The 24,200-nt window shown below is 39.2% G+C and overlaps 1 protein-coding gene across 1 annotated transcript in view; it reads right to left on the bottom strand.

Annotated features, from left to right (window-relative positions):
• Positions 1-24,200, bottom strand: part of LOC139728529 (uncharacterized) — a 78,455-nt gene that overhangs the window by 19,655 nt on the left and 34,600 nt on the right. Inside the window, exons 17-23 of the mRNA XM_071639465.1 lie at positions 23,523-23,693; positions 22,249-22,329; positions 21,335-21,517; positions 20,047-20,172; positions 6,582-6,728; positions 5,800-5,908; positions 3,874-3,914 (exon numbers count right to left, since the gene is read on the bottom strand). Of these exons, the coding sequence (XP_071495566.1) occupies positions 3,874-3,914; positions 5,800-5,908; positions 6,582-6,728; positions 20,047-20,172; positions 21,335-21,517; positions 22,249-22,329; positions 23,523-23,693 (858 nt within the window). The remainder of the gene's footprint in view (positions 1-3,873; positions 3,915-5,799; positions 5,909-6,581; positions 6,729-20,046; positions 20,173-21,334; positions 21,518-22,248; positions 22,330-23,522; positions 23,694-24,200) is intronic.

Consider the following 24,200-nt stretch of genomic DNA (forward strand, 5'->3'; position numbering starts at 1 on the left):
AAAAAAAATCAACATATTATCAATCATATGTTTAAAATATATCGTCGCTGGGTCGACAAGACCTCGTATCTACAAAATGTAAAATGTTCAGAGCCAAAAAACATGGGGGTCAAAGCACTATAGCGAATGGGATAGCCTTTCCTTTGACATGCTGTGGTGGCTTCATTTTTGGAGTAAGACAGTTGGGATTTGGACAGGACATCACTTAACCCATTATGTGACTATTAAATCCAAAAAAGTCATTTTCACCAAAATTGCAGATACAAGGTCTTGTCACCCCAGCGACGAAATACATTGTATATTGGTGATCTTTTCCCCTTCCTTCCAAATATTCTACGTCATATTCACAAGAAAGAATCCTGTAATGTACATGCTCATGAATGCATATTGATGAGCAAAACCAGCAAATTGGCACTGTATCTTAACCCTAACTATGCCGGGCTATTTAGGTAGATGATAGAGCCGGGGGGGGGGGGGGGGGGGGCCTCCCAGGCCCCCCTCCAGATCTCGGCCGTCGACCGCGCGATCATGACGAAAATTGGCACACACATTGCCTATGACGTAATCTAAAGTACCATGAAGTGAATTTTTTTTTAATTATCATCTATGCTAAATCATGCTACATACATGTAATTTATGCATAATGATGCATGAAATCAGACAATTTGGTATAAATCACTAAATAAAGCTCAAAACAGGAACATTTTTGTGTAAATATTCTTTTAAGTGTCCTCAGCAAATGTAAGAGAAAAAAATTGTGCAATCAGAAAAAATTTCTTAAGCATTTCATTGTTTTTTAAATTTCTTATGACATATTTCATTGTTTTTTCAAATTTATGTTTTTCATTGTTTTTTTAATGAAATTTGTCAGCGACATTGTTCCAAACGAGAAAATATATGTTATCAATTGATTTTAATCAATAAAACCCCCATAATAACCATGCTTTTATAAAATTTGCCTGTAAACACAATTTGCATTGTACACGAATTCACGCTTTTGAGCAATTTTTGGTCTGACATGCACATACATATTTATGTGCAACTTCAGAGCCGCGCGCCCGGGCATCGCAGATTTGGTGTCAAAAGATGCGGGAGACTTGAAAGAAAAAAGTCATGAAACATCGCAACGACAGCTTTTCGCGTTAGCGATACATCGCGCAAAACGTTGAGGGGGGGGGGGTTTGGAGGCCACCCCCCAGCTTAGTTAGGGTTAAAATCTTCAAATTCTACAGTGCAGCATTTGCAATGTTATTGACTTCATATAACTGTTTGCCTTACAAGAAGTTTTCCTTGACACTACTGTATAATATTTGTAACAAATGTGCACATTTTGTGGCAAAATATAGGTGAATAATAACTCAAATATTTCCTCTCAAACATGTACATTCAATAGTTTAAAGTAGCATTGTGTGTCTGAGTCCAATTCAAGAGATAATCAGGCCTTAGTATTAGAAGTCAAAAGTTTAGTTCCATGCCAAATTGTGTTACGACTTTGATAGATAGACTATACATTTAGTTTCACATTAACTCTGCATGTACGTGTATGTTACAATGACATACAGTGTCAGAATATGGATTACACATGATTATGGTAGGTAAAGGGAATTCTATGATTAAAGTCTCAAACTAGAAAAGCACTCTGAGAGCGCTGACCTCCGCCAAGCAGCTACTTTTCACCAATGATCTTGCAGCTAGAGATCAGTGATTTCCACCCATACGGATGCATGCTGAAAAATCACCTGATTTCCCAATATATAGGCCTTTGTTACCTCAAAAACCCTCAGCTGTGTGGCATGCCTCACCCTAACAGAAACTACAGCACGCACTTCAATGCGCGTATGAAAACCTCAAAAATGCGTAGCTTGAACTCCCAAGTTCATTGACTCTACCTGCCAAATTATAAAAAAATCCTACATAAAATCCATATAAATCTCAGCATCACTACCAAATATAATCATCTGTTCCCTGTGTCATTCTCAACCTTTCCTGCACATTTCATCCAAATCCGTTGACTCCTCTTTGACTCCTCTTTTAGTTATTTTGCACACGGACAAACAAACCAACAAACCAACGAATCAACGCGAATGAAAACAATGATGTTATGGCTTTTTCGGGAAGTTGCTACATTCTGCATGCTTTTTCATTTACATTTTGATGAAATTCATTGATCTTGACCGTGAAGACTGACCTTCAATTTGCTCTACACAAAGGAAATATTTTAAATTTTATTCTATCCATTAAACTATTGAGAACATTGTTCTTGGAACTTCTTTGTGGCAGTTTTAGCTGGAAAATGGCATTTTTAGCTACAGCTTTGTGATCTCAACATATATCGCCTACTACTTGAATCAACTAATTCTTTTAGTCTTTTCTATCTTTCTTCCAAACTGACATTCCTAGTGAAGTACATGAACATCACCCTAAAAATAATACTTTTTTAACCAATGCACAAGGAACCCAGATCCATTGACTATTGAGGCCTGGCGATAGGGAGCAATGGAGTCCGCAATAAGAGGTGAAAGCTTTTGAATTCTAGAATGGTCATTGAAGCACGGTGTAAAGCAAAGCACAAACAAAAAATCTCAAAAGTTCACCTCCTCGCATCTCCCTTATTTTACCTCCAAATCCCTTGAAACTTCACATACAAGGTTGTACATATCTAATATGGATATATACATATGTCATCCTTCATACGATTTTTGGGCAAAAATACTGATGCATCTATCCAGATATTTGTATTTTTCTGCTTGAATCGACCGTGGGAAAGGGTTACGATTATTTCACGACACAACCCAGCTACAGCATGAATATGCACTTATTGCTAGTCTGGAAACCCATCACTCACTCTCTGCAAAGTTTTGTGTTTGCACAATGAGTAGTTAGGTGTAAAATGAGAGCAAATAGACAACCAAGTTTTAGAGAAAATACTGGACATTCACAGCTACAATTGTAGATCATCCTCTTGGTCATGCATTCTCTACTGGTCAGCGCATGCTTCGCCAATCAGCGGTGTCAGGTTCGGCGACAGGGTTCAGTCTTGGTCCACAAGGTTGTGAATCAGTGAGAGACGAACCCTGCAATGTCCTACAGCTGTTTTATGCAACACAAAAACCGATACACTGGACTGCATATCGCTTATGTAATGGATTTTGCGGGGGTCACAAATGACAGTGGTCTCGGGTTTTTTTCTGACATAAACGTGTGACAAATATTACAGAAAAGATATTTGGAACACAGTGTGGACATACTACCACAAGTCATAGTGTATACCTAAGTTTCATTTTTGGGCAATAAAGAAAAATGTGAAAATAACACTTTTTTAGAGATCAAATTTTCTTTTTTGGGGGCTAAGTTTTGATGTTATTTTCACAGGTTTATCCTCAATAAAACTCAAAATAACTAACATTTCCAGATAGAAAATAGTTTCTCCTTCAAATTACTGTATAGATTTTTTTCATTTCATGGCTTCTGAAGCGAGATATTGCGATTGTCATGCAACACTTCACCAGCGGTTTTGCGTATCTAGACCCCATCTCATTAAAAAAATTGCTACGTATGACAGCAACTCTTGCTGAAATTGTAAGTGTCAAAGAAATTCCAAGAGTCCCCCTTCCTGAGTAGCTGCTGTTAAGAGAAGTTGCTTTTCTAGGAAAAGCTGGTACCATATCCACTTTTCTGAAATGGGATCCTGGACTAGGAGCCAAGAGAAACCTATTTCATGCAACGTTTTTTTTTTTTTTTTTTTTTTTTTTTTATTGCAATTACATTTTTGGTGAACAGAACACCCTGAAGCTCTAATGTCTCCAGAACTCTTCAGGTACAGAAAAGACAAATAAGAGTGTAGGAAAGCTGCCAAAAAATGAGCTCACTCACCTCATCAGATAGCCGTTCATACAATGTCAAAGAATCACCATCTGTGTATAAACGAAAAATTCAGTACAAGGATGTGAATCATGAACACATATCAGGGGCAGATCCAGGAATTCTGTAAGGTTAGAGAAATCAGCATTTCAAGAAAATCGCCTTCAAAGTTTTCCTTCTGATGCTATCATGATCAAGGGGAGGCAAGACAGTTTCTGCCTCTTGACAATAGAAGGTATGCTCCTAGCAACCTCCACGATGTTCATTCAAACTAAGTTTAAGCGGTGTACGCATGACCAATCAGTAACCAGGATGCCACTGACTAATCACTCCCTTGTTGCTGGGGGTGGAGTCTAGCTGCGGCGCTAAATCTAAATCTTTGGACACGTATCTGTTCCGTTGAAAGTCAGAAAATCATGGCCCAGAAAAACACAGATTTTTTGCCTTTCCTTTGATCATTTAGCTTCTAAATTTCAGCTGACGATAGACAATACATTACACTACAAAATCATGCAAAAAATAGATATCTGATCGTTTTGACCAATTTTGATGATCTCACTTCAAACACAATTTTCTTGGCTCAGCTGCCATTGACTTTAGGATCCTTTTGTTGTGGTACGTCACATATTCTTGACTAATTGGTGACACAACATTTGCTCCTGCAGCGATTGTTCTGGTCTTATTTTCTCCAAGGACTTAGGGTTAGGGTCAGGGTTGTGATAGGGTATAAGGTTTAGTTTGATGTGAGGATCAAGATAGAGTTATGTTTGTAGGTAAAATTTATGTTTGGCTTAGAGTGCAAATATTTTATGAGAGCAATTGTTGCAGGAGCAAATTTAATGTCATACAGTCTTACTGATCTGCTGTAAGCAAATGGTTAAGAAAATGTTGAATTTTCTTTATATTTTCACATTGTTGTCCACGATGATATCACAAAATGTAGTAGTCTTCTCATCCAGGGATGGAGGCAAAACTTAAACAATTCCTAACTTTTGATCAATTGCCTGATTTTCCTAAAGCTACCACTGATGTGTTCTACCAATATCATATTCTCAATCCATATTCATATTCGGGCTGCAGTTTCCTTTAAAACTCAGTATTTGGCAATAATGATAGAAAAAGTTCATGAATGAATTCAATGTAACACAATAAAAAATGAATACTTGCACACTTGTAAATTGAAGGGTCATTCTGGTCACCTAGTTCAAGCAAGTTAATTGCATGTTTGAATACAAATTTCATAAATTGTTACATCAGGCAAGCTTATGCATTAAGCCACTGAAAGGTCATTCCTGGAACTGTAAATACATGTACTGTTTAAAGTATGAGCTGTAATTGTGCTCTGGAATATTGTCAGTTAGGTTCCAGACACCTTCAGGTGCCAATTGGCAAACTTATAACAGTGAGGATTAATGAGATGCCTCCCGCTTTAATCTGCTTTAATCTGGTTGCCCTCCTATGAAGGAGGCATTAAAAAATGTGATCAAAGACAGACTTAAATCCCATTTTCTTTGCTCAATTTTCTACTTATAGATAATATCAATTTCTGGTCAGTTTTTTCTGGTTGCGTTTGTTACATACTCAAAAGATGATCCCTTGCATTTATCCCCAAGTTGAATTATCCTTTGGGTTTATGCCGGGTTCAAGTGTGTACATGTGTGTCACACACAAACACACTGATATAGCTTCTGACCATTCAAGCATTGAGAATTTAGGGTTTCTGGGACGAACACTGAACTAGGACTTACTATAGCTCAGTCGGTAGAGCACCGGGCTAGCAATCCGGACGTCTCAGGTTCGAATCCCGATGGAATCCCATTTTCTTTGCGCAATGTTTCACAAAGACAGACTTATCAAATCCTTCACCCAAATACAGGATTTTTTGATATTTTGTGTAGAACAGAAACAAGACCTCTGTTGATGGGAAGGGATACTCACCCAGACATTGGAGATCTAGTCCAAGAAACTTTAAGCGACGCAAAATCCTTTTCGCCTTGTCCGTCTCTTGCTTTGTGTCCTTTAGGAAGTCGTACAGTGCAGCATATGCCTGAGAAGGATTGTATCCACAAAGAATCTCATGAATATTCATCTTCACTTCAGATGTACATCAAAGATAGTAGAGTAGAGGAAGATAAGAAGGCGCATGATAATAATGGAAACAACAAACAAAATGGCTACCCTGCATGATGATACAAAAGAGAGCTAAGCACAAACTCAATAAAGATTTTAAAAATGTATAGTTATAGCTTCTTTTTTTTTTGATTAAAGGGATTATTTTGAAGAACGAGATTTTAAAGTAATAACGATTATTTTGTGGAAGTAAAAATTTGGCAACAACATGATCTAAAAGTAATCAAAGACACTTGATAAACAACAACAACAACTTCAAAGACAGCACATTTCAGGTGATGTGCATAATACGCTTGAGGACCGCGCATTGTCCATTTGTTTTGTACAGGATTAGCGCGCACTTTCCTTTCTTTTCAGTTAAGCGTCTTTGATGTACATTGTAGGCCCAAGTATACACACATTCATGACCCCCATCCTACTCCCCCCTCCCCCCATAAAAAAATCAACCCTCCCCCCCAAAAAAAAAACAAAAACACACAAGCGCATACGTACACAGAAGGAAATTTCCCATATGCATACATCTCGAGTGGAAAAGAAATTACCATTGACTAACTACTGTAGGTCAGTTACCACTGACCTAGCATCCTTACCTTGATGAACAGTTCTGTCATGGCTGGAAGATGTGCCCTGGCTTGGTCGTAGGCTTGGACCAAGAACTCCTCTGTTCGCAGGACGGAGAATGTGCTCTCTGTCTTGGCCTTGTCCAGGAGGTCCTGGACTTTCTTCTTGGGATCCACCTATGGTCGGACACGAGGAACAAAAAACTTGCACAAAATGCTGGAATTTCCAGTCGAGGATAAAAGCTCTTTGGTGAGCTTATGTATACGCGGATCTTTTTTTTTGTTTTTCTGTTGAAAATAAAATGAATAAAAAGGAAAAAATTGAAATTTGAAGATACCATATTTGTCAGCAGATTGTAGTGGGAGCAGAAAAATGTTTTTTTTTGTGTGTGTGTGTGTTAGCTGATGAAACTCGAAGTGGCCCAAGAAACAGACAAAATTAAGCGCTGAAGTATTTTTTTCCTTGTCAGCCATTGAAGCCCAGAAGTGGTACCAGAAATATTTGTTGGTGCCTCCCCCCACCTTTTAAGAATTCCTGGATCCGCCCCCTGTTATTTGAGTGCAATTGAGCCATTCCCACCAAACCATTAAAGCAACTTCTAGCGGGAGGGCAGACTAAGCCACAGATTACTCTAGTTGATTTCAAAATGATACACTTGCACAGTGTAGCAATCTTGACAGATTTAGGAGCGTCAAATATTAGGGGCCCTGGAACGTCTTTTTTAAATGTGTGTGAGTGTGTGTGTGTGTGCATGCCGTCAATCCCTCGTTTGAGGCGAGTCCCCAACTGAGGTTCTCCAAAGTGGGGTGCGTATATTTGTCGTTTGGGAGTTGGGAGTCGAAGTACTTGTCCATTGCAAATAAACTTTCTGCTCAGGCGTGACAAACCTGGAGGCCAAGCCAGGGTTTGATGACTCCAGCAGCTGTCGTATTACGTAAGAGCATGATAAGGATATCTGCCTGTGGCAGACCATTCAAAGTGAACTCAATTTTCTCTATCCTTTTTAAAGTTTTCAATTTTATATTCTATTGAGAAATTCTATGGTCATCCATTTTAAATTTCGAACAAAAAAAATTGACCCGTAAATAACGAAAATACAGGAATAAGAAGGAGAGCATTGCCAGTTTGCCGGTGCTATTTGGCAGTGAGTTACAACGGGGAGGTGAGACTACTCCCTGGTTACAATCAGCCTGCTGACTGGATCGTTGAGAAAGCAGCTGTCGTATTACGTAAGAGCATGATAAGGATATCTGCCTGTGGCAGACCATTCAAAGTGAACTCAATTTTCTCTATCCTTTCTGAAGTTTTCAATTTTATATTCTATTGAGAAATTCTATGGTCATCCATTTTACATTTCGAACGAAAAAAATTGACCCGTAAATAACGAAAATACAGGAATAAGAAGGAGAGCATTGCCAGTTTGCCGGTGCTGACAATGTGCTATTTGGCAGTGAGTTACAACGGGGGGGGGGGGGGGGGGGGGGGGGGGGACTACCTCCCTGGTTACAATCAGCCTGCTGACTGGATCATTGAGAAAGAGAGAGAGAGGGAGAGAGAGAGAGAGAGAGGGAGAGAGAGAGAGGGAGAGCGAGGGGGAGAGAGGGAGGGAGAGGGGGGAGAGATGGGGGAGGGAGAAGGGGAGAGCAAAATGGAATGACAATAGTTCCGGTCACTACAGTACAGGCATGCTCTGTCTGCATACGCTGAATGTCTACACTCACACACACACACACGTACACACACACACACGCACCATGGAGCTACATGGCCCATGCCAAAACCAAAACAATCTCCTCCTCTCGCGGTGCCCCCCCCCCCCCCCCTCCTGTGGCGCTGTGGCGATGACTGATGCTTAGATTAGGCCAGGGTCAAGAAACAGGTGTTTTATATCTTTGACTTTAAGTCATTGATTGCCAAGATATGCACTGGCATTATTTACTGGGGTGTAGCCTCTTCAAACGAGAGATTTGCGTCATGTCCCTTATAAAAAAAAACCATGGTTTTACAACTGTAACCATGGTATAACCATGGTTATGGACGGTTTTACAATGGATCGATGGTAGTCCATGATTTTTAATTCATATCCATGGTAAATGTGTGGCGGAAGTGTGGTAATACCATTGTTAAAATACCATAGTTATGATAACATGATAAAACTTTCATTTTACGATGGTTTTAAAACCATGGTGAAAAAATCATTGTTATACCACAGTTTTACGAAATTAAAAAAACAATGGTGAGAAAACCACGACAAAACCATCGTTCTACTTTGGTAAAAATAACATAATAATATAACAATGGTTGTAACCATGGTTTCACAATAGTATAAAAACAATGGTTAGGAAACCATGGTGTAACTCTCGTTCTACCAAGGTTGAAAACCATCGTTATTAAACCATGATTTCATCATGGTTTTATGATAGTGTAAAAAAAGATAGTAATAAAACCATGATTTTAACCATGGTATTATGATAGCACAAAAACACTAGTTATAATACCATGGTTAAACTTTCGTTTTACAAAGGTTAAAAATGATGGGTATTACCCATGATATTAACCATGGTTTTATCATAGTTAAAGAATGATGGTTATATAACCATGGCTCTAACAGTGGTTTAATGAAAGTGTTTTAAAACCATGGTTAAAAAATCATCGTTATACCACAGTTTTAAGAAATTAAAAAAACAATGGCGAGAAAACTCAACAAGACCATCGTTCTACTTTGGTAAAAATAACATAATAATATAACAATGGTCGTAACCATGGTTTCACAATAGTATAAAAACAATGGTTAGGAAACCATGGTGTAACTCTCGTTCTACCAAGGTTGAAAACTATCGTTATTAAACCATGATTTCATCATGGTTTTATGATAGTGTAAAAAAGATAGTAATAAAACCATGATTTTAACCGTGGTATTATGATAGCACAAAAACACTAGTTATAATACCATGGTTAAACTTTCGTTTTACAAAGGTTAAAAATGATGGGTATTAACCATGATATTAACCATGGTTTTATCATAGTTAAAAAACGATGGTTATATAACCATGGCTCTAACAGTGGTTTATAATGAAAGTGTTTTAAAACCATGGTTAAAAAAATCATCGTTATACCACAGTTTTAAGAAATTAAAAAAACAATGGCGAGAAAACCACAACAAGACTATCGTTCTACTTTGGTAAAAATAACATAATAATATAACAATGGTTATAACCATGGTTTCACAATAGTATAAAAACAATGGTTAGGAAACCATGGTGTAACTCTCGTTCGCTACTAAGGTTGAAAACCATCGTTATAAAACCATGATTTCATCATGGTTTTATGATAGTGTAAAAACGATAGTTATAAAACCATGATTTTAACCGTGGTTTTATGATAGCACAAACACACTAGTTATAATACCTTGGTTAAACTTTCGTTTTACAAAGGTTGAAAACGATGGCTATTAACCATGATATTAACCATGGTTTTATCATAGTTAAAAAATGATGGTTAGGCTATATAACCATGACTTTAACAGTGGTTTAACGAAAGTGTGAAAACAACGGTTTTAAACAATCGTTCAAATTCCATTTTAGCAAGGAAAACGATGGTCATAGCTACACCAGGATTTGAACCATGGTTTTATCATAGTGTGATGTGCAAAGGATGGTTATGAAACATTGATTGGTTCTACGAACCGTGGTTTCATGATAGTGAAGAGGCGGTTAAAAAGCCATGATTTTCACCGCATGGTTGTATGATAGCTCATAAGAACAGTGGTTATAAAACCGTGGTTTAACTTTTGTTTACCCATGGTTGAAAAAGTTGTTATTTTAACAATGGTTTCAACCGTGGTTTCATGCTGATCAGATAGAGTGCAGAAAAACCATATTCTAGAATTTCTAACCATGGAACCTTGTATGATAGCATAAGAACAGTGGTTATTAAACCATGGTTAACTTTTTGTTTTACCAAAGTTTAAACCACGTGCACTATGATTATTGAATGATGTCGATCACAAAAATCAATATGAAAACTCATAATTTGATGGCCGCAATGCCAATGCAAGTCATGACGGACATTCATCTAACGCAACCACCCGTTTGGCTTCAACAGGATTATGTAAACAAACAGTAGTCTTACCATTGCAAACAAAAAGCTGCTTCACTTGGTTGATTTACAGCATTCCTAAAATGCAACATCTATTCACTACGGAATAAAGCACGTAAAAAACCTTAAATGAGATTACATACTCGTGAAAAAATAAAAAAAGGTATAGTAACCCATTGCCGCCCGTTCGTTCCCCGTAGCTTTGACATGTACACACAACAATAGAAAACTACTAGTATATGAATGCAATCGGCGTGTAGCAATTGTGTACGATGAATGGGAGATCCGGGTTGTTGATATGAGGCTCGTTCGTACCAAGGATCACAACAAAAATATATTTCAAAATATATGGAGCACAAAAAATATTGACACATTAAAAAAAATTTAATTTGCAATAAAAAATGTTTTATACATATATTTTTTAAATTCAAAACCAAAAAATTAATGATTACAAGTTTTCTTGGTAATAATGTAACGTAAGAGGTCATGTGCGTGTTGTTGTTGTCGCTGATTGAACCTTACGTGTATGTATGAACCGTTAGTCCGCGACCGCGCTCAAAAACCACACACACGGTTACAATTCGCTGTTCATTTCAAACGCTCCTTCGTGATGATCTCTGACCGGAGTCAAACATCTCGACGTACGAACCATCTATTTTGAGAAATGGCTAGCAAACGGCCCCTAAGAAAAAGAGGAACTTCTCCTTTGGGATTCTTCGAGGAAGGTTGGTCAACGTAACTTTTAATACATTATGTAGACCTAATCTTAGCTAAAATAATTACCAGCGAGATTTGCATTGAATTGTCCCGACCGACCCGGGGCCGGCAGCGGCCCTGCCCCTGCTGTGCAAATTTCGCATGATCGTATCAAGTGGGGATAACCAGTCCAGTTAGACTGTTCTGTATCTGAGAGTGTGACTGAGTCAGTGAGTGTGAGAGTATGACATGAGAGCTCAAGAGTTTGGAATGAGTTGTTCTAACTCAGCTACTGTATACACTGTGTATGTACTGAACTGTTAGTGTTACTGTGTCACGTAACGGTAACTAGATTCTATACACAACCCAGTCGCTGTAGACAGTGTAGATCTAGTATGGTTGGGGCACTACCTATCGGCAGGGCACCTTCCCATCGGCACCCTGCGTATCATGGCTGTTTGCGTATAGGACGAAAAGGTACGTGCGGGATTAAGTGTCATGAGCTATAAAAACAAAAACGAAGAAACGAAAATCAAACTCAAACAAACCAAGCTAAAAATTACACATCCGCTCAGTAACGACGCATGGCTGTGAAATTCACGTGTATTACCTATGGCCTGTGAAATTCACGTGTATTACCTATGCTGTGAAATCCACGTGTATACCTATGGAGGTTAATTAGGGGGTGCCGATCGCAAGGTTCCCTTTTTAGCTGCGCGAAGAAAACGAAACGCACGCGCTAAAATTGCGCTATTTTAAAACGGAGATTCATAATCAACGAGATGGTCATGACATTCAAAACTGCAGTATTTATGGCATATTTGAGGTAAGAATTAGGCGGATTTGTGTTATATTTTTAGAATAAACAAGCTACAGATCCTTAGGGTGACGATACGTGGTACCCCCAACCCTACTAGTAGCGACAGGCTATAATTTATTCGCACAGCACAGCGTACTCTAACAGCGTCTGGTCGGGCTAACAAGACAATAGTCGGTAGTTCTAACAGTTAGGCGCAATCCCTAACAATGTTAGTAGACATAGGCCTACCTCATATTGGGTGGTGATATCAGGTTCGGTGCAAGCTACATCAACAACACTACATTTTCTGCTAACTCTGTTAGGACTTCTAGTGGTATAACTGCTCCAGTGAATCAAGAGTATCAGTAGAAGCTACGCTAAGACACAAGGGCTTACTCCTGCGAACTAGTACGCTCATGGGCGAAATACGGACGCCATTCCGCCATTGAAAGCAACAGACCAATAGATTGATTAGAGGGCGTACTGTATATTACGCGATCATGATATCAGTGCCGTATCACTGGGTCCCCGTATTTCTGTCTCCCTTTCATTTTTCCCCTTTTTAGGGGGCATACAGGGGAAGATATGTACCGATGTATGTACTTAGAATCTTGTTTTGTCGTAAAGAAGTATCATTCCTCTCTAACCATGAAATGTATTTGAAAAAAATGTCATTTACTTTCCAATCGCAATCTGCAGGCCCACAAAGTTTGAGCTGAAGTAGGTAGACCAAACTATGTTTCGGGAGGGAGAGAGAAAGAGATAGGTGGCGTTTGTCAGCTCAAACACAAACTTGCTGAGGGACTATAGATAAAAAAGTAAAGGCTTTTACATTACTTCAATTTTTTTTTTTTAACATATCGACAGAAAATATACTTTTTGTGATATTTTGAGGTCTGAAATGCAATTCTACCGCTGTGTGCTTCCTTTTAAAATGAAGAAAATGAAAGGAAGGTAGGGTTTGCTCCATAGGCTCATGTGTTTAAGAAGCTTGCGGTATTATTACTAAATTGGCTGCCATTGGGCTCCATCTGCGTTGGGCTCCCACTCCATGCCGTACTACACCCGTTTGCGTGCGAAGTAGCGAGAGTACGCCCTCTTAGCTTCTATACTCTTTGATTGTGTCTCAGCACTAACTTAAGCACTGGCAGCCACTGGCACTGGCGATAAAACTGAAGTGAACTTGAAGTCCGTAGGTGCTGGTAGGATGACCTCAAGAATATGTCATAAATTTCTGGTTGCTGGTGCTGGGCAAACTTGTGAAAGATTTGTCTGTCCGGAGGAGGAGTCTTTTATTTTTTTTTGACGTTACTTATGGCTCTCTACCTCCGGACTATGTCTATAGGAGGGGATCCGTAAAGCCAGATGCAGTCTCTGCTCTGTGGAACATATCCCTGTCGACGAGATACAGACCAATCTTTCGGTCAAGTGCTGGGCTTGGTGTTGAAATCAAAGAATGTCGTCTACTGAACCTAGCTCCGCTATTTCGTAGTGTAAGAGTTAGGCCTGTAGCATGTACATTTTATGCTAATGCAATGGTCACCCACGCCACAAAATGTAGGCCCTACACAAGCATGTGGCTTCATAAATCTGAGCCTGGAAGCATAAAATTAAATATTAAGTTGTGTTTTGAAGAATGGTTGAAATTTGGGGCATTTTAGTCTGTCTTCCTCACTTTGTGTCTAAAAACTAAGCAGTCCTGCATCTTTTAATATTCGAGTGTAATCATGCGCCATCACTTTTCGTCGTGCGATTCTCACGGACCTCGCGATGCTGCGATTCCAACACCTATTGCTGGGGATCAATAACTTTGATCAGTATCGCTTAGTTAATCCGACCATCGGTGTTGGAGCTCAGTTTAAGTCAGTCATTTGGGAGCTAGCACTAGCACTGATCTTGAAATCCCCCAATGGCAAAGGATGCTGTATTTTGTAATTTGTATGTTATACCAGTATATCATTCACCTAACGGATTGTTGTGTGATTTTTCTGGCTAACCTTATTTTTCTTCTCTCAATCATTAATGGGTGTATTATTGTTATGTCGTGTGTTTTTTTTTTTCCTCATCAGAATCAAAGATTGACTGTGCAGGTGGCTGATGTGAGAAGGTGTTTCCATAGAAGACTTGCAGTCCATAGAAGACTTGAGGTCCATCCATGACCATTGATCGTGCTGTCCACTAGCTTGCTCCTTTCATGGGTACAAGTACATGATGCACATGCAGCGCTGATTTCCATCAATATGTGTACATGGCATCCTCCTGGCTGAATTCTGGTGCAAAGAAGTGGATCATCTGATGTCATGTTTTTTCCCGTTTGACCATGTCATCAAGGAGAAGGTATTCCTTTTTCTTTGTTTCTTTATTTCAACCCAGTATGGTTCATTAGGAATTTGAGCATATCGCTGTAACATACCCAAATTCTTGTGCAACATCCTCAAAAACCAGCAGCATGCTATATGCGACATTGTAGAATATTTGGGAGTCTTTTATTCCAGCAGTCATTTGGGAGCTAGCACAAGCACCAAACTTTAAATCATCCAATGCTGTATTTTGTATGTTACGTCATTTTCCTGTGTGATTTTTCTGCCTAACCTTATTTCACTTCTCTCAATCATCACTATTATCGTTATGTTGTGTTTTTTTTTTTCCTCATCAGAATCAATGATTGATTGTGCCAGTGGCTGACACGAGAAGGTTTCTCAATAGAAGACTTGAAGTCCACCCATGACCATCGATCAGGCTGTCCCCTTGCTAGCTCCTTTCATGGGTACAAGTACATGCAGTGCTGATACGTGTATGGCATCCTCCTGGCTGAATTTCTGGTGCAGAGAAGTCCATCTACTGATGTCATACTTTCTCCCGCTTTTCCGTGTCATCAAGGGTAAGATACTCCTCTGTCTTTCTTTATTTGTTTCTTTCTTTTTTTTCAACCCATTATTAGTGTGGTTCATGAGGAATTTGAGCATTACACTGCAGCATACCCAAATTCTTGTGCAACATCCTCAAATACCAGCAGCATGCTATGCAGCATCCTAAAATATTGGCAACCTGCTTAAAATAGAATGTGATCAATTTTTGAAAAACATCAAATTACTCTAGGCAATTTGTGCACAATACATGATATGGAATGTTGAACGTAATGGCTTCACCTGTATGTGGCACTTCGGGGTTAAAATGATTGTAAAAGTACACTGTATTTTAAACAGTATCTCTCCAGCACATTAGAGTGATGAAATGATGACTAGGTGTACCACATCAATCTAATCCCATTCTTCTTATGTTTTTTGCAAGGTAGCTATTCTGTGCAAGAATTTTGTGTGTTGAGTATTTGAAGTAGAGTTTAACACGTACTACATGTTATTATTATTTTTAAAAAATATTAGCGTAATGAATAAATTCTCAGTTCGTTGCAGGAGTGATCTTCCCCAAGAAAATTCTCATGGCTCACGGTTGCAAAAGAAGGACATCTCAAGGCTCCACAACGACAAAGGGCACACTAACCAAGCTATATCAAGACCTAGTTCCTGCGAAGCCTCATCCAGAAGTTGCACCAAAGCTTACTTCTGGATAGTCTTGGACAGTAGAAGTACAAGGACAGTTTTCAAAGCATGTGAAGTGTGCATGTATGCTCTCATGTCAGGACTGTTGGTTGCTAGATAATTTTTTTTTTTTTTTTGATGCTGTTTTGTTCTGTTGTCCAGTGCTCCTGGTGTCACTTAAGTCCAAATTTGCACTATCTATACAAAGCTACAAATGATCATGTACATCAAACATGCACTAATGTATGTACACTGTATTTAATTATCCAACTAATTCTTTGCAGGTGATATTGTTATAGTTTTAAATCATGTGACTGGCAATAAGCCATACCTACGTACAGTCAAGATGCTGCTCATGAAGCAATAAAAAGCTACTTTTCAATCGTAACAGCAAAGTGAGCAAATGTGCATTCTTATGTCTTATTTGTTGACTGAGGTTCAGTAAGAGTACATTTTCTTCATTGATTTGTTTACATAAACCTACAGTTTTGCAACTGGAAATAATGTGATATTTGTATGATACTTTGACTTCTCACACCCAGCTGCTGAAAAATAACTTTTGAATGTATAATCATAATTGACTGTTTCTACCCTTGTGTACTTTCTTATTTTAAAGGTGCCTAGACCCGGTAGTTGCTGCAGCGCTTTTGGATGAGAGTGCCGATCACCATTAGCATTGATACAAAGACTGCCAAAATTGAGCTGTCGTCAACAGTAAAGCGCGTAGGTGTTGCTAGGTAATGTTGCCTTCATTGTCTTCTCTGCCTGTCAGACAGTCCGTAGAATTTGAATGCCAGGGTGCATGCTTCTTTGTTTGACTTCAGAGAAAAAAATATTAAAGCTGTCATCATCAGCAGTGGATTGGACTTCTTCGGACTCATGGAAATGGGTCAAAGTGTAAGCGCTAACGATAAAGAGGAGTCGATAGCATAGGTCTCTCAAGGAAGCTTGTGCCGTGCGCCGTGTACGCTAACGATAAAGAGGAGTCGATAGCAAAGGTCCCTCAAGGAAGCTTGTGCCGTGCGCCGTGTACGCTAACGATAAAGAGGAGTCGATAGCAAAGGTCTCTCAAGGAAGCTTGTGCCGTGCGCCGTGTACGCAAGCAAACCACCGGGTCTATGTGCCTTTAAATGCTAATGACAGTACAGTCAACTCCAGTCAGTCAGTTTTGACTGAAAAAGCGCATCAAATTGGGCAATGTTTGACTTCTGCATGTTCAGAGGAATACACATGACTAGGCCATAAAAATTGGGACTTTTTGGTTTCCTCAATTTGGCCATAGTGTATTTGATATACATGTATGTTTTGGGGAGAGCTTTGGCTGTGTGAAAGTCAATGCTGGTAAGAGCATCGACCTACTCGTTGCTACATATAGCTTCTTTTATTAAATAGTGAATCAATTAACACTTACAATCTGCACCCATCCACCAACACACACATGGAAGTCAGTTTTTGAATACAGCTGTACATATTTTTTAGACTATAGCTAGAAGGAAAATAATAGAGAATTGGTTTTCTCCTGTTTCAGAGTCCAGGTTCATATACATGTTTACAAATGTACTGTATCATAATACATATGTATAGGAATTGTAAGAATTATTATTCTGCTCCAGGTAATTTACTGAAAATATTTTTATTTCATCACTTTATGTGAAGACTCTACTGTGCTATTTATTGATCATTATTCATCAAATATTATATTCACCAATTTTTATTATTCACCAATTTCCCCATGGTTTCTCAAAGTACTTGTGAAATACAACTGTAGTTAAAAATACATTTTTCTACGATATTGCACTGTGGTTAAATAGTGGGTTTACTATGTACAATGGATCATGGTTGTATTGTGATTTGGGTTGTAATTCTGTGGTTTGGCAGCTGTAAAACCATGTTTTCATCTTTTCCTAACCAAACTTTCACCTTTACCTAACCATGGTTTTACACTTCCTTAACCATGGTTTCACTTTTTCGTAACCATGGCTTGGGCACGGTAGAAACACAGTAGTGACCATGGTAAAACCACAGTAATGTCATGGTAAGTGCATTCCAATTTACCACCTTTAAACCATGGTTACCATGATTAACCCATGCTAAACCTATGGTTTAACCATGGTTACCATGGTTTAACACTAGTGCACCATGGTTTGACCATAATTAAACCATATTGCCCTATGGTTAAACCATGAGTTTATCATGGTTTCATCTTTTCCTAACCGTAGTTTCACCATTTCCTAACCATGGTTTTACACTTCCTTTACCATGGTTTCACTTTTTCTTAACCATGGTTTTGGCTTGGTAGAAACACAGTAGTGACCATGGTAATACCACAGTAATGTCATGGTAAGTGCGTTCCAATTTACCACCTTTAAACCATGGTTACCATGGTTAACCCATGCTAGACCTATGGTTTAACCATAGTGCACCATTGTTTAACTATGGTTAAACTATGGTTTAACACTAGTGCACCATGGTTTGACCGTAATTAAACCATATTGCACTATGGTTAAACCATGAGTTTGCCATAGTTTCATCTTTTCCTAACCATAGTTTCACCATATCCTAACCATGGTTTTACACTTCCTTAACCATGGTTTTACTTTTTCTTAACCATGGTTTTGGTACTGTAGAACCACAGTAGTGACCATGGTAATACCACAGTAATGTCATGGTAAGTGCGTTCCAATTTACCACCTTTAAACCATGGTTACCATGGTTAACCCATGCTAAACCTATGGTTTAACCGTAGTTATCATGGTTTAACCATAGTGCACCATTGTTTAACTATTGTTAAACTATTGTTAAACACTAGTGCACCATGGTTTGACCATAATCAAACCATATTGCACTATGGTTAAACCATGGATGGATCCAATGTAAAACCATGGTTATGCCTCATAGTCAAACCATGGTATTTTTTTACAAGGGGTTGTGGTGGGAGCGGAGGATGGGCTGTGGTCTCGGGTGAAGGGGGGTGAGATATGGAGAGTATTGCGGTTGGTCCAAGGGCAATGATCATAATATGAACAAGGGGATAGCTAATCAGGCAGCAGGAAAAAACTGCATGGGTTTATGAGTGGACCTACTAGTGAAATAAAATGAATGTGTCAATAAAGACACATAGGTCAGGTAAAAATAAACAAGTAAAAAAAAAATGCTAGGTCATGGTTGGGGTATCAGGCATTGGTGCTGATGTTCCCAGCACCAAGGGGCTAATCTTTCATCATTTCACTGTTTATCTCTGAACACACATGTACCTGTACTCTTTTGATATTCATTTTCTTGTTAGTTGTTCTCATTTTTTTTTGTACAGTTCAATGTCACAATTGGCTGATAAGTCAAATATACTTAATCTAATCTATTCCATTATAAAAGAGTGGACAAAGGATAGATAAACTATCAGATGGCAGGAAATTAGGAATTGGGAGAGGGAATCTATTAATGTGTCTACATCACAATATTCACAGTATCTCCTTGGACATGATAGTAAGAAATGTAAAGCAACCTGTCTTTAACCTGTTGAGGACGGACTGATTTTGCTACAACGTGCATTTCCCATAGACTCCTGCCCGAGTATACTCGGGACTCGTCCTCAACGGGTTAATGTGTCTGAAATGTGAAATACGTCGCATGTCAACCCTGGAAAAAATTTCATATCTCTGCAAAAGCCATCTAAAACAGAAACACATTATGCACTTTTGACATCCTGCACTTGGAGGCACTGAGAAATACACTCAAGATCCAGTGTGGCACAAAACTGCATTATTCTACATCAGAATTTCATGCCCAGTTTGGTAGGTATCATATGTCACAGGGGAGAGGCATTGGGTCAACCGTGCAAACTAGACATACACTAATTGGGGGCATCCACTTGAGTGGCACTCTTGGGGTGCATTCGAGCGCTCTAAAGTGAACCAAAGCGAACTGACCAAAGCGCACCATACTCAACTGTGCCAGATTTGAAGCATTTGAAAGTTCTGTTGGGAAAGTGTATCTCACGAGTTATTTTTAGAAACAGTCACACATTTTTGTAGCAAGAGGGTCATTCACCAGGCGCTTGAACTACTTACAGCTGTCCCAAACAAAGAGAACGATGTCTTTGCATTGTGACGTATGCGCATTATACGCGCATGCTTTACAGCTAACTTTGGGTACGCTTTTAGAGCATATCGGGAAGTGGTCCACTTTTAGACTGGTACAGTACGGTAAGGTACACTTTAGGAATGTTCGAGCACTCCTCTGGCGCAGGTATGGTACAGTACATTTCGCTTTAAGAGAGTGCTCGAATGCACCTTTGGTTGCCAGTTCAAGTTGGCATGAACTGCTTTAGGTAAAGCAAAGGAACAGGACTGCTGACCAACTCACCTCCTCTGCAGCCTCGCCATCCGGTGTGACCGTTTTCTGCCAGTCGATGTACGGCAGGAGGTCAATGTCCTCTTTCTCTGCTAGCTTCAAGACGTCGACCCCACCCTTCTTGGCCAAGTCCTCACCCTGGGGAGGAGAAAGGGGTGATGTTCGTTATTCCGAAGGTTTGTTAAATACGAAAATGAAATCAGGTTCATTATTCAAAAACACACAAATTTCCTTTTACCTTGATGTTCGTCAATGAGAAAATGAAAAAGGGTGTCTTAGCCCGCTGAGGACAAGCCCCGAGTATACTTGGGCATGTGTCTATGGGAAATGCGTGTTGTAGTAAAATTAGCCTGTTGTTAATACTACAACATTTGCATCATTATTCAAAGTTTCTTTGTGCTAAAGGTTCATTGATCTGAAAAAGGAATATGGTACATTATTCCAAAAGTTCTTGAAGCCTTAGAATAAAAAGCAGTTTGTTTTTTTTTTGTCTGAAAACGAACAGAACTATATGAACCTTCTGAATTAACCAGAGGAAGGGTGGTGAACACAAGTGTACTGGTGAGGCTCACCCCAAAACACAGACTGCCACATCTGGGCATAGACATCTCTGCTGACAGAGTCAGATGCATGGGGAAATAGATACAGTCCTATTGAATCCATCTTCAGTCACTGCCCACCAGGGTACATTGAAAAAACCATGAACAGTGCCCATTGCCATTGCACATTGTGCAGGACTGAGCTAGTCATTTTTTCCTCTTCTTTATTTTTAATGTGCAGCTGTGGCCAGCAAAACAAGATTGATTCAATCGAAGAACCATGACATTTGACCACTGACTCCCTTTAATCTAATCATGCTTAGATATACAGCTGTACATGTATCCTCAACTGTCCCTGTCATGGAAACAATATAATAGCAAGCGCAAGAGCTGCGACAAGAATGCTAAGCTACTGCTATTGTAATTAGGCAAAAGCTGGTGTTCTGTGCATGCGCGAAATAGCCGTTTCCATTGTCCAACCCAAGAGGCTGCGTAGTCATAGCGTCAGCATTGCAGATCTAAAGCTTGCTGACATCAATAAGGGAATAATTTTCCTGGTATCGCATCACAATTTGCTATGCATTTTTACACCACTGCTATGCAAACTAACTTATGTGCACCAGTTTTCTTACATAGTAGTGTACAGGATATCATTGAAGATATTTTTCATCAGCAGAAATTGCTAGTCCAATTTTGAGTTTGAAAATTATTCCCTGTCGATACAATGAGTGACCCCGCCAGGAAAAACAAAATACTTGCACCTTTTCTCTCTCCTCTACGGCCACAAAGCTGGTGAGTTGTGTGACGATGGAGTACTGCTTGCTCAGGTCGATGATGTACGGCTTCTGTTCCTCCTTTTTGGCCTCGTGGTGGGTTTTGTCCGGGTCCAGCGTGCCCTCCTCCCAGTCACGGATCACTGCACGCGCAGTTAGTCGATGGACGATCTGCATTGCCAATTTGCAGAACAGAAGCAGAGGGTTCACCATTTTTTTTAGTTTCCCATGAACATCATTCAGAAACAGCTATTGATTGTGCAAGAAGGCATTTCTGATATTGTCACAGAGTTGTGCACGTCATTATCTGTGTCTTATCTACTAACAGGAGCCAGCCAGTGCTACAGGTCATTGTCACATAGAAGAATTACACTTTGTAATGATTATTCTCACAGTGAAATTGAAGGCCTGACAGTGAATTAAGAGTTATATACTATAATAATACAATAATAAACAATCTCTTGTACAAGGCATTTCAAATCAAATGACGAAAGCACTGCACTGGATCAAGGCCATATATACTTTTGGTAATGAAGTGGAAAAGATATGAACTTTTTTACATTCTTTCAGAAAATTGACACCGAGGGTGGCAAGAGTAGTTTCTTTGGAAAAGTAGTCCAGTTTACAGTAAGTACCCTTGCCTTAGGTTTGATATGTATTGCAATGTTTAGGTTTTTACTCACAAACAGGTACTGTAGCTACTTTTTATATCCAAGTTATGTGAAGAAAAATAGCAGAGAATTATTTCAAAATGTATGGCACCTAATTAGATAATATTCTTTTGGCTACATACCTGAGCTATGACCATGGTTCGGTGTATAATGAATGAATCAATACAAGCTAACATGCATTTGCATTGCATAGTCCCTTTAACATGACATGACGAGCTACCAAAAATTCACCTGTCCTGTGGTGATACACAGGTCTGGTGTAGAGACGAGAGTTGACACCTCCTCTCCGTTGATGGTGGCCTTCAAGCACGCCTGGGGAAAAAACAGAAGCAGGTCAGGATGAACATTAAAAATGGGCATTACGGGCTATAGCAGAGCTTTTGTACTCAGCGGTGGATTGTTGAGTAATTACACTGATGATGAAAGTGATTATATTAATGACACAAACTATAGCAGTGATAATGAATTAATCATCAATATTATGTATAATCATAATGGACCATATTATTCTTGTTATTATCAATATTATCATCATAATCATCATCACTATCATCATTATGATAATCTACATGTATGATCATAGTAACTATCATCAACAACACCACTATACACTTAAGATATTATTTCAGATAATAACAGAGAACATTAATAATGTGTCAACATCTACCACTGATTGATATTCATGACATATACATATAGGCCTACACCAACAACACTGCACACATAGATCACAGAATCACTCTCAGCATCAATGTCATCTTCCAATACACAATATTGTCTTCTGAAAATACCGCATACTCTAATACAAGCATGATACTATATGAATCAGGACTTCTGAGACAATTTCAGCAAGCTGCTGATTAAAGTGATCATGAACCATGGTGACAAAATGAGAAATATTTATGTACTATCCTTCTCACACACAAATGTAGTGATTCCCTGCTTTGGCGGTGACATGCATTTATTTCTGTTACTGGAGGCAGCTTCTTGGCAAGTTGTATAGCTTTCTAAGTATCAGTCCAATCACTAAAAGTGGGAAAAAGGTCAAACCTGTCTAAAGTGTGGCCACCAAAGGGAGACGAAATATGTGGCCATTATAGTCAGGTGACCACTATAGATTCTGTAAAACGAGGAATGTTCGCGTGCACTTTAATTTCACAAATTCCGCGAGAGCCAAGACTCGCGAAATTAAAATGCATGTAAAAGTTCTTGTCTACACTATACGCAATGACCATTAGAGGCAACTCAAGAAAATTTCATGCCGGGAAGAAGGCCATTGGCTTGAATTTGTGAAAATTTCATGCCACGAAAATACTGTGGCTCTTTAACATGTTTTTTCTCTCGGAGGGAATTGTCTTTAGTGGCTGTATACAGCAGGTGGCCGCTATAGACAGGTGGTCACTAAGACAGGTTTAACTGTACAAGGACACCATAAAATTTATGGTGCACTATTGGCTAATTAACTCATGCATTACCAGCGAGATAATGCTACAACTTCATCTTACCTGAGTGCAGTGCTGTACAAAGCCGTAGACCACCAGCCTGGAACCGCTGAAGAGTGCCGTGAGCTGCCTGGGCGCCTGGACGGGAGGTTCCGGGTTCTCGTCAAACTGCTTCCACTCCACGTGGAGGGTCGAGACGGAGGGCTGTCGGGCCCTGCTCAGCTGGGACTTCACCTGTTTGATTTGATTTGATTTGATGAATTTATTCTCTGTACGGCATTTTTTGCAATTTTTTAATAGCGATATCATCAAACATCAAAAATACAAATATGACACTCATTACAGCTTCTTCCATAAGATCAGTGATTTCCACCCATATGTATGCAAGCTGAAAGTCACCCGATTTTCCAATATAGAAGCCTTTTGTTGCCAAGCTACACCACATGCCTTGCCTTAGCAGAAAATACAGCACACAACTTTATTGCACGTATGAACACCTCAAAATGTGCACCTTGAACTACCAAGTTTATTGACCCTAGCTGCCAAAATGTCAAAAAATCCTTCATAAAAATTCATAAAAATTCCTGGATTACTACCAAAATTCAATTATCTGCTCTCTTGTGTCAATCTCAACCTTTCCTGCAAATTTCAACCAAATCCATTCTCAACTTTTTGAGGTATTTTCCCAACCAACCAACCAACCAAACCACCAACCCACCAACCAACCAACCAACCAACCAA

The sequence above is a fragment of the Diadema antillarum genome, unplaced genomic scaffold (assembly GCF_040938485.1).
Source record: "Diadema antillarum isolate AM-2024a unplaced genomic scaffold, OU_Dant_1.0 seq00000182_RagTag, whole genome shotgun sequence".
In the NCBI taxonomy this organism is placed as follows: Eukaryota; Metazoa; Echinodermata; class Echinoidea; order Diadematoida; family Diadematidae; genus Diadema; species Diadema antillarum.